At 32.8% G+C, this 17,829-nt stretch overlaps 1 protein-coding gene across 7 annotated transcripts in view; it reads left to right on the top strand.

Annotated features, from left to right (window-relative positions):
- The window catches only part of Rcor3 (REST corepressor 3), a 45,220-nt gene extending 29,314 nt beyond the window's left edge, over positions 1–15,906 (top strand). For 4 of the 7 annotated variants that reach the window (XM_076832035.1, XM_076832034.1, XM_076832033.1 and 1 more), the window contains 3 exons: positions 4,706–4,763; positions 12,111–12,352; positions 12,815–15,906. In XM_076832035.1, the coding sequence (XP_076688150.1) occupies positions 4,706–4,763; positions 12,111–12,352; positions 12,815–13,159 (645 nt within the window). In that variant the 3' untranslated portion in view covers positions 13,160–15,906. Of the gene's footprint in view, positions 1–4,705; positions 4,764–12,110; positions 12,621–12,814 lie in introns of those variants that run through there. The other 3 variants (XM_076832039.1, XM_076832038.1, XM_076832036.1) reach the window with 2 other exon arrangements.
- The last annotated feature ends 1,923 nt before the right edge of the window (positions 15,907–17,829 follow it).

The following is a 17,829-nucleotide window of genomic DNA, read 5'->3' as shown; positions in this document are numbered from 1 at the left end:
ATAAAGTAAAATTTGCAAGTATAGTAGTATTTTATCCTACCTGCCTGCTACCTCTTTGATTTCACAGAAATTCATACAAGTAGGTAAAGCAGGTATTATTATTTTACATGAGGAAACTGGACTCAGAAAGTTTAACTGACTTACTCAAGGTCACACAAGTAGTAAATCAATGGAATGCTTGGCTGTATTTTAGATTTTTTAAAGTCCTGCTTCGTCCTTGATTATCATATATTATGCTGTCACTTTCATAGAAGAGCAAAATTGCTTATTCGATTCTCACAGTTTAATAATTGAGTTTACATTTTATCAAGCATTTTCTAAAATCTTGTTATAAAAATAATGATCACGATAAAATCACTCAATCATGCATACACTGAAATTTAAGTATTTGGGGTGACTTATTGAACTTATATGATTTAATAGTATATATAATATTATATGTTTTGTTATATTGAAAGTCCCCAGGGTATATTTATATTTATCATATTTTCCTGTTCCTTTCAGGAGGAGGGCAACTTGAATGGATATTTTTCAAAATATTAGATTCATAATCACAGTAAAGACCTTTAAAATCCTATCATCCATCCTGTTACCTTTAGGTTAGATTTTACCTAATCAGAGAATGCTAATAACCTTCAGAATAATTATAATAGGTCATTAAAAGAATTACCTCATAATTACTAAGGAGCTTTACTTGTTAATTTGGCTTTATTTGATATTTTCATTTAGGGAAAGAAAATCCATTTGCTTTCACAAGTGTTTATTGATAATCTGATGTAAGGCACAATGGTGTGAAGCACTCTGAGAAGTATGGTGGGGGAGGGTAGGAAAAAGGACAAAATGAGTTGATTTTTTTCACCTTTTTTTAAAAAAGGACTTACGTATAGATGTTGTAAGACAAACTGATAAAAGTTATATGGTAGATTTATAAAGAAAGTGCTACAGGAAAATAGCACCATTATTCATTATTCATTCTGGCTAGGATAATCAGGAAAGACTTCCTTAAGGAGGAATGTTTCATCTGAGGCTTGAAAGATAAGTGGAGGTTTTACTCTCACATAAAATGGAGAAGAGGACATTTCAGGCAGAGAGAATGATAGGAATAATGATAAGGTGTTGAATAATACATTCAAAATATATATACAGTGTGGAAATAAAAAGCACTCTTACAAACCAATCAACAGGTATTTCAAATATTTCTGTATAGTATTCACTTAATGTGAACTCATTATTGGGCTAATTGCTGTATGGAATTCAACAGAAGTATAAAACAATCTTCTCTCAAGAATCATATTGTCTACTTAGGAAGGCAAACTTGGATGTGGAGGAATAATGAAAACCATATGAGTGAGAGATTAATGAGGTTGAGTGGGGACTTCTTTGTGATAGAGATCAGTGGGCAAGAGGCAAAGTGCAGAAGTCCTTGCAAAAAAAGAAGCAAATTAAGTCAAATGAAAAAACCCTGTTGTTTCTTCAGTATAGGAGGATGTATTTATTTTTTTTAATTATATGAAAAGTATCCTCAAATATTATGTTATGAAGTTTTATGCAGAAGATATTTGATAGCTGCTAAAATACTAAGAATGAGTGATGAATGGTAAAAGGGTTGGAATAGAGTTGGGTATTAGTTATAGGAATGGAAGCAAATGATAACTCTGCAAAGTAGGAAATAAATTTATATCTCCTCAAGTTCGTGAGCATATTAGGGGTAGAGGTAGCAATTTTTGTTATGCTTTGATTTGTTTTGGATGGAGGTAGGTAGATGGAGACAAGGAGACTAATCCAAGAAGGAAGAATAATATAACTGGAAAAATGAGTGCTTTTTGAAGCTATAAATTTCCCATCCATGAATGTTTTCTTGCAAAGGTGGGTAACCCTTTTATTATGGATGTTGGATAGAATTTTCAGCATTGAGTAGAAGGTTTAACTTGGTAATCATTTCCAACTCTTCAGACTTTATATATATAAAATGTACACATGCATACATATAATACTGCTGACAAAAGTGAGAAATATCTGAGGGCAAATTGATTTATTGGGGAAAGGATGCAGTAAGAATGCTGAATTCACTAAGGAAGTCATGAATTGTTTGTTCTAGAAGTATCTTTCATACAATTATTAGATTGTATTGTTGTATATTATTATTTTTTAAATAACAACATTTCAGATCAGGGTTTGATGTAGAAGGATATAGTCTGTGGTACCACCCAGCTAATTTTGATATCAACACAGTTTTAGATTCCTAGTTATGTTCTAATTGTCCTTTTTCTAAATTAAATCTCTACTAAAGTGTGAATGGCTTTAAAATAGACTATAAAAATGAATAACTTAACAAGAATCCTGTCTATTTAAAATTTTTGACCCTATTTCTCCTTCCTTCTCTTTTTACTGCTTCCATTTTGTCATATAGTAACTATTTAATCCCATCTGGTTTCAGCTCTTTCCTCCTAAATTTTTCCAACAAAACTGTTCCTTAAAGGTTGACATTGTCACTGAAGACAAAACTTTTTATTCTTCATAACTTTTCCTGAGCTCTTGTTTTAGGTGACTACCCATCTTTCTCTTTGTTCCTGTAACTTTTTTTCTTTTTTCTTTTTTTACCCTCCAGTTTGTTTTTTTTTTTTTTTTCTTTTTGTTTTTTGAACCAGGGGCACTTTTTTTAATCATTGAGGTACATTCCCATTCCTTTTTATTTTTCACTTTGAAATGGGGTCTCACTAAGTTGCTAAGCCTAGCCTAGAACTTGTGATCTTCCTACCTCAGCCTCCCTAGTCACTGGGATTATAGGCATGTGCCACTGGACCTGTCGTCCCTTAACTTTTGAGAGATATGTTCTCTTATAGCTACTATGTTCCCTTCTCAGCATGATTTTCCTTTCTCTACATTAATGTAGGCATTGTCCAGGGTTTCTCCTCAAAATTCCTTTTTTTTCCTCCTCCCTTGAAGATAGAATCTCACCACTTTACTATGTTAAAATTGCATCCTATGTGCATTTAAGTGATTCAAATTCAACTGGATAGACATTCAGCCATTTAAGAGAGAGAAACAGAGAATGTTTAGCCATAGCAAGTATAGTATTGCTGCAATTCTGCCTGATTCCCATTTATTATCTGCCCAGAGTGAACATTCATGAATTGAGAATTATGAATCCAGCTCCTTCAATCTGTTTTAGCTTCTACATGACTCTTTGAACTGAGAGAGAGTCTAGTATTTAAATATATATAAAATGTACATATACATACATATAATTATATGGATTGACAGTTGTATTTGGGGTTCAGCTGAAAAACTAGTGGTGCATTTCAGTGCTGGAGAGAAGTACCTGATTGTATGGATCTATTGAGAGATCATGTGCCTATCAGTGGCTACACTAATAAGCACATTTCAAGAGTAATTTGCCAATGGGGATGCCACAGTTTTTAAAAAGAAGCCCAATAAGTAAGTCCTGAGTAAGGTATAACTCCATTGTTTTCCCTATGAAAATTTTCCAGACCCTTCAAAAATGTATTGGAATAAACTTATTTTACCCTCAAGTGGGCACCTGAGCTCTCCCTGAGTGTCCTGTCCTAGTATCTCATTTTCAGCATATCCCAAATTAAATGCATCTTTGCCTTACCTTTCTACATCTCCCAAATCTGCATTTCTTGACTTCTAGATTCTTAACAGCATAGCTCTTCCAGCTTTGCAGGGTTAAAGTCTTATTATGGATAAAATCATAACTCTTCTCACATATACTCTTACCATCAAAAACACAACCATTGTTTAGTGCAAGCTTATCACCCTTGGTTTTTTGCCATTTTTTCTGATTAGTGACCCTTAATACATTTTAGTTTAGTAAAATACTACCAACTTTCTGGGCTTATTTATCACTTTTTCATGATAAATTCTATTGTTCCCTATACATGGAATACCTTCTGTTTTCCTTTCAGAAACTTCTTTCCTAAAATCCATCTCAATTTCTAGTCCTTCCAGTTTCCCTTTTTCTCGTTCATGTCAAAGTGTTACATAGAGTCACTTTATCTTTGCAAAAAGTTCCATTATCTACCGCCAAAGGTCCTTGATATACTGGTCAGTGAATATATACTAGTGAAATCTGATTGATATTACAATATCAAAATTCTAGAATATTTTAAAACAAAAAATTGGAGGAACATTGGAAGATTTGGGGAGAAAAAGATCCATTCTTCTCAGCCTGTCACTTTCTTTAGAAATTAAAAAAATATTTTAGGACTTAGGCCTATTCTACATTCTGTGCTGATTTGTAACACTGTTTTAGGGTGAGAAAGGCTAGATTTAATATAAATTTGAAGGGAAGAAATTTTAAGAGTCACAGATCTTTTCTAAAGAAAATAAAATCTCTTAAATGTTAAAAACAAGGTTAAAGTTAACATTTGTAATGAATGATAGGAACATTGTACTTGGAAAATGGACAACTAATAGGTTTTCTCAGGCTTCAATATCTTTGATATAGAGCATAAATGTTAATGTTGTACATTCTCCCAGATTGGTACATTTCCCTTTCATTACCTTTCTGTGTGGGTAAAAAGTAACTCAATATAAATTTTAATCCTTCTAAAAATGGAGTCTTCATAAATCAGTTTTAGTACTCTCATGTCTGTGATTTGGTGAAAAGTTAAAAAAATAAGCACTTTGAAAAAATGTCTGTCTTCATATCCTCATTAGGAAATTCTCTTTAATTTTGTAGTCAAATCAGAAAATTAATGCCCGTTGGACCACAGAGGAGCAGCTTCTAGCAGTGCAAGGTATATTAAAGATAAGCAGTTACTGTTGTTAATAATTATTTAACTTGTCATGAAAGGTGACTATCATAGTTCTTCCCTTCCTTTAGAAGTGGATCAAGAAAGAAAATGGATTTTGTATTAATCACAAAGTTTTGGTGACCAGGAATTCTGTGTTGTATTTGTGGATGTGACATACTGAGTCTATGTACATTTTGGGTCCAGAACAGCACATAATGCATTCTCAGCACTGAATAATCGATGTTGGTGACAAGCATGCCCAAGTCATGTGGGCTCGGTGTCTGCTTCAGTATTCTTGCAATTAGACTCATTTTTCCTGTATCACTCATTGATGATTCATAATTAAAAGCATAAATTATAATGTTTTGGTTTTTCTAATCACTCTGTGTAGTAGTCTCTATTTTATAAGTGTCAGGTACTGTATGTTTAACTTTCAGTTTATCATACCTTACTTAAGAGATGTACCACTGAATGCTTAGAACCCTGGCTTTAAGTATTTGTATTTTTAAAAAGAGACTGAAGAGGTATAAATTATACATATAGCATTTTAATGTACTATGTATAACTTTTTTGAGTTATATGACAAAAGACCTTTTGTGTTCTGAATGCCCATGGGCAAATTTAAAATACTCTAAACTTGGGTTTTCTCATGTTTGAATTACCTAAGAGCAAATTGTATATTTTTATTCAGTATTATGGGGTGTTTTGTTGTTTTTCCTCTTTAAGATGAATTGTCTGCAGAACTATCTGCAGACTCTGATTGAGTCATTTTAACTATGTATGGTCTACACATTTTGGGTTTTTTTGGGGTGGTGGTGGTGCTGAACCTTTTTGTGTTGAGTATCTATAGCATTTTTACCTAGATTAACTATTATAAGGGTCCCAGTGAAACGAATATTCAAGTACACTTTTTTAAATATTTCCAAATGTTCATGGCAGAATATATTTGTAGAAATGCCATACAAGCATCATTCAGATATGAAAGTAATATAATTAAAGATTGACTAATAGATGACTCTACAGTTTGGAATAGAGAACGTGAGAATTAGCCCACTAGCATGATTTTAAAATGTCATAGGATAAAGTCAGCCTTCCCTTTGGCATCCAGCATGACATATTTCATAAAGAGAAGTACTTGATGCTCTGAAAGCAGGTAGCTGTGCGTGAGCATTAAGCACATCCATAGAACTAAGTTTCTGAATGAGTCAGAACAAGGTTTAGTTACTTTATAATGTTCAACAATAACTGCTTTAAAATTAGACTCTGATAATTTAAATTTTGTTTAAAACATTAGTGAGCATTTTCAATGGCTACTTCATATTCCTTTATAACTATGACTGACAGCTCTAGCATAGTTATTTTGAATAGACATTCCTTTAATTCAAGTAAACCCTGTTTCCCTCCATCTTAATTCTGTACTGTAATATAAGAAATTATCCCGGTGAAAAGCAATTTCTGAATAGGATTTTCTAGGAAAACCTGGGCTAATATTTCTCTGTTCAGCACTCAGGATTTGATACTGTTGTACAGTACTACTTTAAGTGGTAGAGTCCATTGAATCTACGGCTGGGTTGGATATTAAGAAAAGCTTCATTCAAGGAAAGGGCAGTGGTAAGATTTGTGTATATATGTGGACATAGCTTATTAAAATGGAAGAACAGAGTATTAACACATTTAATCAAACATTTCCTCTGTATTGAGGCATATTCACTATTGTTAATGCTTATTTTAAAAGTAACCCTTTAAATAAATTATTCTAATGCAGCCATTTGTATAGAAGTATACTTGATCTTAGAATTTCAAAGAATCTTTTTAAATAATGTGTTAATGTCTCGTTTTTATTTATTTTGACTCTGGAATTTTTGCTTCATTTTGGGCATTTTGTTTTTATTATTGTTATTACATGAGATAAAACAATCTGAAGCTGGGCTGGGGATGTGGCTCAAGTGGTAGTGCACTCGCCTGGTATGCGTGGGGCACTGGGTTCGATCCTCAGCACCACAAAAAAATAAAATAAAGATATTGTGTCCACCTAAAACTAAAAAAATAAATATTAAAAAACAACAATATGAAGCTATCTGTGTCCAAAATAGTCGTTTAGAGTGAATTAAAAAGTTCTATTTTGTCTTATATTCCCACATAATGTCCAGAATTATGTCTCATAAGTAGTATAATTCATATAGTAATATCGACTGTACCTGAGTCTTGGTGGTTATATAATTGCAGTGTCTAGCTTAATGTGTAGTTTGCTATTAAGAAGCTATTTATCAGGCAGTATTTTCTTTTTTATTATTTTTCTTTAATCTTTATTTATGAGAAATTTTTATGTAGTTTTGCACTAATGACTTTTTATTTTTGCAATGCAATAATGAATTGTTTTGATATTAACACATTTTAATTTGTAGAGCATTTTATATTTAAGACATTTTATACATGTATTCTGACTTGACACTCATTTGTAAAATGCTTTATTTTCTTGCTCATAGTAGTCTATTTACAGTGACCTGGAGAAAGAAATAATGACTCTAGTGCTACTATTAATAATTATAACTGTTACATAAACTCTCTTGTTGTAACTCTTTTAAAACCAAACACATTAAGATCATTTTCTTTCCTAGGGTTTAAATATATCTTTATCACTTTACTTTCCTAACTTATCTACTTAGATTTTTGTTAAGTAAATGATAACCATTTAAGTAAGCTTCTCTTTTCTTTTTTTCTTAATTGAAAGGAGAGTGAGGAATCAAGCTTAGATTGAATGTCTGCTTATACTTCTGTAATCTATTGATTTATTATGTTCTTTTTAGTTCTACCTATAATCTTAGTAACATTGTTCAAAGATCCCCAAGTGGGTTATCATTAATGCTGCTAATTTAGTTCATTTAAAGTATCTATCAAGAATAGTTATACAATTTCTGTCATCTATTCTAGTCTTAGATATCTAAATTTTACATTATAACAAATTAATAAGAGCAAGACCAATCATGATCTTCCCATATTTTTGTTAATGGTAAACTATTATCCCTGTTTGTATCATATATATAAATATGTGTTTCATATATTAATGTTTATATATAAATAAATTATAGTACAAAACACTCTTTTAAAGTTTATAAGGGGGTAGAAGCATGCTAAACAATATTTGCCATTTTTTATTTTAGGCCACCTCTTAAATGTATTCATCTCCTGGTTATTAGTGCTAATAAAAATATACCTATATAGATATGCACATATGTGTGTATACACATACACACTCCCCTGTTAAAATTTTTATGCTCTAATTTTATCAAGATCCCAATTTTAATTTTTAGTTCTTTTAAAACAGAAAGTGACAGAACTATGTTCAAGTGGTGTGTTTACAGTAAAATTTACCTTCTCTTTCTGTAGTTTATACATTAGATCATTTTAAAGAGGAAATAAAGTTGCAGATCTAGAAATTGCTTCTTTTGTTTGACATTTGATAATAATGTAAGGATAGTAAACATGAATGATCAAAAGGAGGTGGAAATAGGAGATTCATACCTTTGCATTTGAAAGGCACACTTGTGCTTTAGATAATTCTGTTATAACAAATCCCCCAAGAATGAAGGTTAAAAAGTAGAACTGTAAACCCTCTGATGCACTTACTTCAAACAATCAACAATTCAAAATTTCCAGCATTTTTGCCATGAAATTTAAATTATAACAAGGGAAGGTGAGAATACATATATAGAAGTGACCTAGAAGAGAAAAGATATATACTGAAAAGAAAATACATGATTTTGACTTTCAACTCTCAATTATATACAGGATTCATTGTTCTACTGCTATTGATATTTTCTACCTTCTTTAACATTGGGTATATGAAGAGATTTACAGGAGGTTCAAAGAAACTCATGTTCCCAAGTGATTAAAATTTATGTCTTAGTGATTGAAAAGAACCACAATCCTACTTTCTAGATGTCACTCTATTACTGTTGTTTCAAAACTGGATTATTGATAATTATGGATTATTTATAATTCCCAACTATATTAAGTACTTGCTCATTTAAGAAATTTTGGCATAGGAAGAAAAAAAAATTCCCTGAAATTTTAATACCTAGAAGCAGCTTGCAACAGTTAATGCTTTGGTTTTTTGTGTGGAGTGTTTTTTTAAGTCCAAATTTAGCTTTTTAAACATACAAAAGCAGCTGTCCATACTGTCACTTCTAAATAAAAAGACAAACTCAGATTCCATGTCCAGTACTGGGAAACAGCATATAATGTTCCTGAAGGTACCATCTTGTTAGCCAAAGCTCAAAACATGAGTGGACAAACTCCACTAATTTAAAATTTGAGATAATGTAGACAATGGCTATGTTAAAGTCTTTACTATTAATAACAATATCTTCTTTGGCAAACTAAAAGTATAAACAACAAGTGTAAAAAGAATTATGTATGTTTTACGTTGTGTAATGTAGAATACTGGTTGGAAAATGTGAGCTTTCATAAAATAACAAAATATCTTAACGACAATATTTTTATGTTAATTCCCAAAACTTTAAAAATATATATTAAATAGTGTAGAATATCATCTGCCAGCATAGGAAGTCAGGTTGTTTTAACTTTGAAGTGATGTTTAGAAACTTGATTAAATATCATTTTTTTTCTTCATAGGAAATTTATGTTTCTCCAAATGTATATTCCACTGACTCTTGAAAATTTTAATTAGCAATTATGGTTCACATGTAGGACATTTTATATCTGTAGGAAGATATTGACTTAATCATCATCTTTAACTCCCTTGTTGAGAAAGCAATCAGATTGCTTTTTGATTAAAAACTATGAAAAAAAGAATGGGCCACTTGTCCCTAGGTACAGATCGGAACTCAGATAGCTGTGACGCTGTAGTTGTTAAGTCATTTGTTCCTCATCACTACCCCTGATAGGTGTCCTCTACAAGCTTAATTGAGGATTTCTTCTCAAAAAGCAGTTCCAGCAAGTTAGTTGGCATTTCACTAGACTTTGCCTACTTGAGGACCACAGTATAGAGCTTTAAGAATTACATCCATTTTCTAGCAAAAACATATTGTTGAACAGTGTCATCAGGAGTGTGAAGGTGATAAAGAAGATTATCATGTATGTCTCTTGTGGTTTAAGGGGCAAAAATATAAAATAAAGCCTAATAAAAAAAATCATATTTCCTGAACACTTTTTGCAGACTTAGCATTGCAGTAATGCTCGTGCTGATTTGTATCCCATAGTTCAGTACTTCCAACCTTTTTCACATCATGTACACAGATGAAAATTATAAAATGTGTCAGAACACAGATAAACAGATGAGGCTGTTCCAGTCCTGAGAAGACTGCCTAGGAGCTCTGGCTATTACAGCCCCTAGCCAGCCATCCTGCAAGTCAAAGGGATTATTTTTTGTGCATGCTTGTTCTCAGAACACTGATTGGGATCCAGCCAAATCAGAGGTCTGCGTATGATCTGAGCCCTTAGGTTTTAGATAGATATACAGGAGTTAATAATAACACACCTGGGTGGCTTGGAAGAAGTCCTTCACATCCAGGTCTCCAGAAAAAACTAAAGCTCTTATGGAAAGTAAATATGACAATATTGGTGACACGGTAAGGTCCATTGAGCAAGGAAAATTAAAAAGTAAAAGAGCAAAAGGAAGATAGTCAGAAGGAGACAACTTTGGAATTTATTTTGCAATATTTGGAATATATTTTGTAAACCAGATAGGTATTATATCTGCAGACTTAGAGTTATTCTTAAGGTCTAAACCTTTTCTTATTTAAAGTTTTTATTTGTAATCTGCCATATTCAGGTTTGGCCATTTCTAGAATATAAATTAAGTATTGTTTATAAAAATTAGAACATTGATGGAGCACAGTATCTGATTTCTGATCAATAGATATTCTTCAGCACAGCTCTCAAATTTATAAATTAGAAATAGCACAGAAACTTGGTCTTTTACAAGCTGCTATTCTCTAAAGTATAAGTAGTGGAGAAGTACTTGAATATCTTAATAGTAACTATTACTGTGAAGTAATCTGGAATCTATTGTCCAATAAGCCCTCAGTGTAAACCTAGTCACTATTAGAATTCCTCTTATCTGTGAAGTTCAAATTGGAGATCAACCTTTAGATTTAAAGGGAAATAAATTCATTTGTGTTGATAAAATATTGCAAACAATGTCTGTCATTATTACTTTTTGTTATAATTTGAGAACGAAGCATAGCTTACAAACCCAAAGCTCTGCATTTAAAATAGGATATAATTATAGGTAAATGATGGCAGACTTCCCTCCAAATTCTCTAAGGTAAAGAAAGGAATTCCCTGTGGATCAAGCCCGGCTAGTTGAATATAGCCAGAGATGCTTGTTCCCCAGGAGCAGAATTTAAAAACAGAATCAGGTCACATTATGGGTGCTTTCAGGTAATTGGGGATTTCATATTAATTGATATCAGTAAGAATATAACTAGCCTTTCTGCTGGGATATTTTATATTTTGAGCTAAGTGCATCTGTTTCTAGAAATGGGTCCATAAACTTCTTTTAGAATTCCTTTAAGAGCAAATTAGTATCTATTTTAAATTCTATAGCATAATCTGAGCTTCATAAATCAATTACTATCCTTCATTATAATGAAATTTTCTTAATGAAAAGTTCTCAAATAGCAGAGTACCCACATTGCTTCTAAGAGCACTACTCTAACCTTATTTAAGCTATAAAGCATAGTTAGGAATCCTCCTCACGCAGTCTTTAGAACTTTTAGATGAGTTAACATCCAACTGATTCTCAAAAATACCTTCCCTTTTTTTAATCCATCAGATTGTGATAATTCTACTTTTATATTTTAATTCTTATTTCTTTTTGTTGGTATCCTGGTGGGTTAGTAATTAAGACCAAAATTATAGTGGGGGAACCCTAAGGCTACTCACTCAGTCCATTGAGGGGATAAAAGAGATGGCTCATTCCCATCCAGTTTTGTTTACAAACGGTGTTGCTCAAATTTAGGTGACTGGCTACTAGGGAAATAAATGAATGTGGAATTGAGGATGGAACAAAGAATTCAATGCTTTACAATAAATGGACTGTATTTGAGAGTTCAAGAGAGGATTGGAGAAAATAACTGAGTATGTAAAAAAATGGTAAGTTTCTGATTGTTCAGTTGAAGGCAAGTGGCTGGCTCAATGAAATGACCTAATTGATAGTTTTCATCTGTGACCCTGATATCTTAGCCTCTGTCTCAGAATTGAAAAATGAGCAGAGTTTATCAGATAGGATTTCATTGCTGGTATCTTTGGTGTGTGCATGATGTATAGTACACACAGCTCTCCTTACTGATCCTTCACAGGTGTATTATTTACTTTGCCTTCCAGGTGTCCGCAAATATGGTAAAGATTTTCAAGCTATTGCAGATGTAATTGGCAACAAGACTGTTGGCCAAGTGAAGAACTTCTTTGTAAACTACAGGCGTCGGTTTAACTTAGAGGAGGTATTGCAGGAGTGGGAAGCAGAACAAGGAACCCAGGCTTCTAATGGTGATGCTTCTACTTTAGGGGAGGAGACAAAAAGTGCTTCTAATGTGCCATCAGGGAAGAGCACTGATGAAGAAGAGGAGGTGTGTTTGTGTCTGGAATTTGAGCTAATATGAGTTGAGGAGTCACCATTTTGTGTGGTGTTCTGTAAGGTTAATTTGTCAGAGGATTAGCTAAATGAGCATGAAAGGTTGACAATACACTTACTCAGTGGTGCATCTCTCGTGACTCTTAAGTCATAATGACATGCTAATTTCTGATCCTAGCAGAATGGAGAGTGTATTGTTCTTCCATAGTCTTATTTTTATTTCCAGTGTTAAGCTGTTTACTAATAAAGATGCCTGTTTGGTAGCCTCGTTGCTTTTTTGTTTTTGTTTTTGTTTTTTGTTTTGTTTAAAATAAAAGAAGCTTGTGCTTCCAATAAACACTGGTGTTATGTTTTTGTTTTGTTTTGATTTGTTTTTCCTGTGACAGCCCAATCTTTATTGTATTAAGTTCATTAGGACTTATATCTCATACATGTATTTTTGTTTCCTCACCTCTAGGCACAGACCCCACAGGCTCCTCGGACTCTGGGTCCATCACCTCCTGCCCCATCATCCACTCCAACACCAACAGCCCCCATTGCCACTCTGAACCAGCCTCCACCACTTCTTCGTCCAACACTGCCTGCTGCCCCTGCTCTTCATCGGCAGCCTCCTCCACTCCAGCAGCAGGCTCGGTTCATCCAGCCCCGGCCAACTCTAAATCAGCCTCCACCACCTCTCATTCGCCCTGCTAATTCTATGCCACCCCGTCTAAACCCAAGACCAGTGTTGTCCACAGTTGGTGGTCAACAGCCACCATCACTTATTGGAATTCAGACAGATTCACAGTCCTCACTGCACTAAAAATTAAATTGGACAGTGCTACAGTAACTTTTCTCCCCATCATTATACCAGTGCTCATCTGACTGATGCAAAAGAGGAAAGAATAATCCTTCCTAGATGCTGAGGCTGCGAACTAGTTCTGAGGCAGTGGGCTGGCATAAGTGGATGTCTAAGAAATTTTTCAGTTCAATAATATGTTATAAAACAAAAAGCCTCCAGATAGCCTCCTTTCTAGAATATGTGTTCACCAATGTGATCTCATAAAAGGAAAAGAAAAAAAGGATTTAAGTATTCTATATACCAAGGGTCTTTTTGTTTTGTTTTTACTGTATTTATTTTATTGAGGTTCTTTATATTCCTGCCTCTTCATAGTCAAGGCTCTTAGTACAAGAATGTTGACTTAGTAATTGTGAAAACTCCTTAAGTTTCTTAAGTTAAGGACGTTTGGCTTTTTTTTTTTCTTTTATTTAATTTTTTAAAAACATTTTCCTATGTTAGGAGTGCAAGAATAAATAGCCTGCATTTCAGATTTTGATATATGTTCATTTAATTCATATTTAAGAAATTATAGCTGCATGTCCCTTTTTTTCCAAAATGTGTTGCTTTTTTTTCTAAAGGAATTCTAATTCCTTTAAAAGAAAGCAATTTAATCAATTGCAAAGCAATTATATGAAATCACAAAGAATGTACTGAATCTACTAACCCTTTAACATACAGTTTAGGGTCCTAGTGCAAAGTCCTTATTTAAAGGTCATTGACCCCCGTCATCTATCAGTAGTAATAAGTAAATTGGAATAATAATTTTACATACAAATGAGGACTTAATTTATTGGAATATAATGTCTTTAAGTTCCTTGAAAATGTAGTTCATTTTGAAAAGAATTCATATTTCTAAATGCCATTTGCTTTTAACTAGTTGTTGCCTACAATTGAGGTCTTTAGAAGAGAATTATATTTTGTCAGTTATGTAGAGACAATGGTTTTGGAAGCATTTATTTCCACTACCCTTTTTGTGTTTAGGTTATTACCCTCATATTTATTAATAGAGTTTGCATTTAATATGAAGGGTGTTTTCTTGATAAATCTCTATTGTACTATTTGGATACAATTGTTTATTCCTTGCAGCCAACCTACTCATGGGTTTGGTTTAGGGTTAAATCATCAACATTTCATAAAATGAATTTTTAGAATTTGTTCTGCGTTATCTAAAGATGTATTAGTATATAGTCACAATTGTGCTGTTAACTAAATACTGAGACCCCTTTTTATAAAGAAAAAGACTTCAGGTCATCTTAATTCAATACATAATCATTAAGCACCCACAAAAAATATTTTACAAGTGATAGTATTTCAACAATGTGTTACTGATATTTTTGATATAATGATTTCATATTGGAATCATGACTTGTGCAAAGGGACAGATTTACTATACTAGTGGAACATAAGACTAAAAAAAATGTTTGCACATTCACATTCTCATCACATTTAGAACTACTTCATCAAATAGTCAACTTCAAAAGTCCTAATTTATGTTTTGAGAGGTCATGTATTCCCAAAATATTGGAAAAATAGTCCCTTCCATTGGCTCTACAGCCTTAAAAAAGCTATAGATTTAATTTCATTGGTTCCTTTTTCTTTTCACATTCAGACCAGTTTCTTCTTAAGCACCCTGTGTTCTGGAATAACCAAAACATTTTGCAGGATAAGTCTTTCTCATTGGATCATTGTTGAGGCCTGGATAATAACCAGATGAAATTTAACTGACTTAAAATTCTTAATATTATAGAATTTATACTTATTTTTACTTTAAAAGCCATGGGGGACAGTTATATATCTTAAAATATCTAGAGCATTTTTTAAAAGCACTTAGATTGTCTTGCATATGTGCATACTATACCTTGACAGCTTTTATTGTCTTGTCTCTTGTCAATAGACCTTCAGTACACAGTATGTGGGATATGTCAGTCAAGTTGGTCAGCACCAGCATCTGTCCAGCTGTTCGGTATATTGTGATTCATTTAAAATCTGTTCTATCCCAAACATGGGCCAAGGTGCTGTATCTGAGGGATGTGCTGTAATTTTATTTACATACATTAGAGCGCACAGTAGAAAATCTTAGCTTCATTAGTAATATGACACATGTATATAGTGAGATGTCTTTATTATGTGCTTTGCATATTTTGTAAATATTTTGCACGTCATTATTTTCCTTTTTTGTTTAAGCAGTGTTTGGCCTGGAAGAGTGATATGCTTGCTGCTTAATCAAAGGATTAAAGATTTAAAGATGTCTATGTCTTCTATTTTTATATAATTTCATGTTGTATGAGGATTAGGACCTCTTCACTGTGAAATTCTAAATATTGATTTTTATAAAAAAGCAAAATCTAGAAATCTTTTAATGACCATTTTCATTAATTCTGAGGTTATCATTTTTGAAAAATCTACACCAAAGTGTTTTATTACATAACTAAAAATAAATCACAATATTGATGCATCTGGTAAAATTAATGAAAAAATATTTTCTCTAAATGATTTAATTCCAGTGTAATATGGATGGAGGTAAAGGTAAGTTATAATCAAAATATGTTCTTCATCAGTGAACTTACAAATAAGTGAGTAAATGAGAATATAAAATAAAGATGAAAGAATCATTTTCTGTCTTAATATGGGCCTATATTCTTTTTAGGAATATATGTAGAGAGCAAACCAAGAATGTGATAGTCATTATTTTTAAAAAATCAGGACTTTTGTTTGGTTAAAAGAACCAAGTTTAGTTATTAAATGTTATATTAATTTAATGTTCCTTGTTATCAAAAGAACATTACCCACAAATATTAAAAACTGGTAACTAGTTAACACAGGTCTATCAGGATTCCCTAAAAAGAAAATAATCTTACAACTCAAAGCAGAATTTGCTTTTCTCTGAATACTTCCCAAAGATAAATTATAAATACATTATTATTACAGGAAACATAAGGAAAAGAAACCAAATTGGTTTGATTTTCTTTAACTTAGAGATATATAGATTTTATCACTTAGAAGAACATAATAGACTAAATGAATACAGAATCCAAGTATCAAGTTTGAGAAACTTGACTGTATTAGAAAATATCAAAAAACTAGCTCATTTTTACGACAGCTGATGTATGGGAGTATATAAACAGTTTTCTTTTAGGAAAAATAGGTCACATAGAACTCACCCCAGTTTTCATCCCTATCATAACTTCAGTAACTTCCTTGTGACGGAATGTTATTGCAGCAAAACAGTGGTGTTCGGAAGTTAAACATTAAAAGGAATGCAAGTGAAATTATGTCTGAAAGGTCATGTGGACTTATCTACCTTTTTTCTGCTTTCTGAGCCCTATATGCTTAGGGGAATTATTGTTGGACTGAGATATTTGCCACTTGCTGTTAAACTACTGATAAAGGAATGAGTATTTCAACTGTGGTAACTTCTTAAACTTCAGAATCCTAAAGGAGGAATTTGGATGAACAGGATCTAAGGAAAAAACGGTGGTGAAGTGGCAAGATTGAAGGATAGTCTTTACAATGTAAACAACATATAAGTTAATGTTCCGGAATGCTTTATATAAAATGTCTTTTTCCTTTAGATTATTTTAAGAAAGCTTGGATTTTTGTTCTGCACGATTTAATTTTACTTATATGTATAAGGTACGATTACCAATAATAGATCCTGAATAATACAACAATATAAAATGTCTCTTTTTAGAGTGCTTCCTAGCTTACTGCTCCTAACAGCTTTCTTATTTGACAAAGATTGAGCTTGAGGGCTGGGGTTGTGGCTCAGTGGTAGAGTGCTTGCCTAGCATGTGTGAGGCACTGGGTTTGATTCTCAGTGCCACATATAAATAAAGGTCCTTCGTCAACTAATATATTTTTTAAAAAATTAGGCCCACCCAAACTAATTTTTGTTCACATGCTGGCTCTTCATTTGGTTTGCATATACTGCATGGTTGCCCCTCTACCTCTTACAGGATGTCTCTTTTCCAATTTCACCCTGAACAAAGCTACATAACCTTTCTGAGCCTCAGTTTCTCCATTTGTAAATTGGAACACTATAATTGCCCAGTATACTTAGAAAACTATATGTGTCTTACTGCCTTCTTAATAAGGAAAATGTATATTTTGACATTGATATATTTTTTTTCAGTGCAAAGAATTAAGTGAATTCTGGGTGAGGTTGATGGGCTAAACATACTTATTTTCTTTTCTCCCAAAGTCTCACTGAAATAAACACAAAAACTGAAATAATCCAATCCTTAACAGTGCTGGATATCTAGAGGAGATCCTACTAGCAATTAGGGGACAAATTTATAACAAAATCCTTCAGAATTAGAGAATGTCCCAATTCCATAAAGGTAAACAATAGCATGGGAAAACAGTCACACTTTTTAAAGTATCCCCTAATAACCTCAAAGATGTGGAGCAGCTCCCAGTGATTCCTGCCTCTGTTTTTCATGCCTTTATAGGGATAGACCTAGTGACTTAACTTCTAGCCAACAGAATCCAGAAACAGTGATGGATGTTACTTAAATGATTAGGTTATATTAGGATCCCTATCTTGCTAGCAGACGCTTGCCTTTTCTGTTTGCACATTTTGATGAAGCAAGCTGATATGATGGGGAGGCCCTTGTAGCAAGGAGCTAAGGAGAGCCTTCTGCCAAACCAGC

This window comes from Callospermophilus lateralis, chromosome 13, assembly GCF_048772815.1.
Source record: "Callospermophilus lateralis isolate mCalLat2 chromosome 13, mCalLat2.hap1, whole genome shotgun sequence".
Lineage (NCBI taxonomy): Eukaryota > Metazoa > Chordata > Mammalia > Rodentia > Sciuridae > Callospermophilus > Callospermophilus lateralis.
The sequence above is the reverse complement of the archived record's forward strand: the minus strand, read 5'-3'. Positions and strand labels throughout refer to the sequence as shown.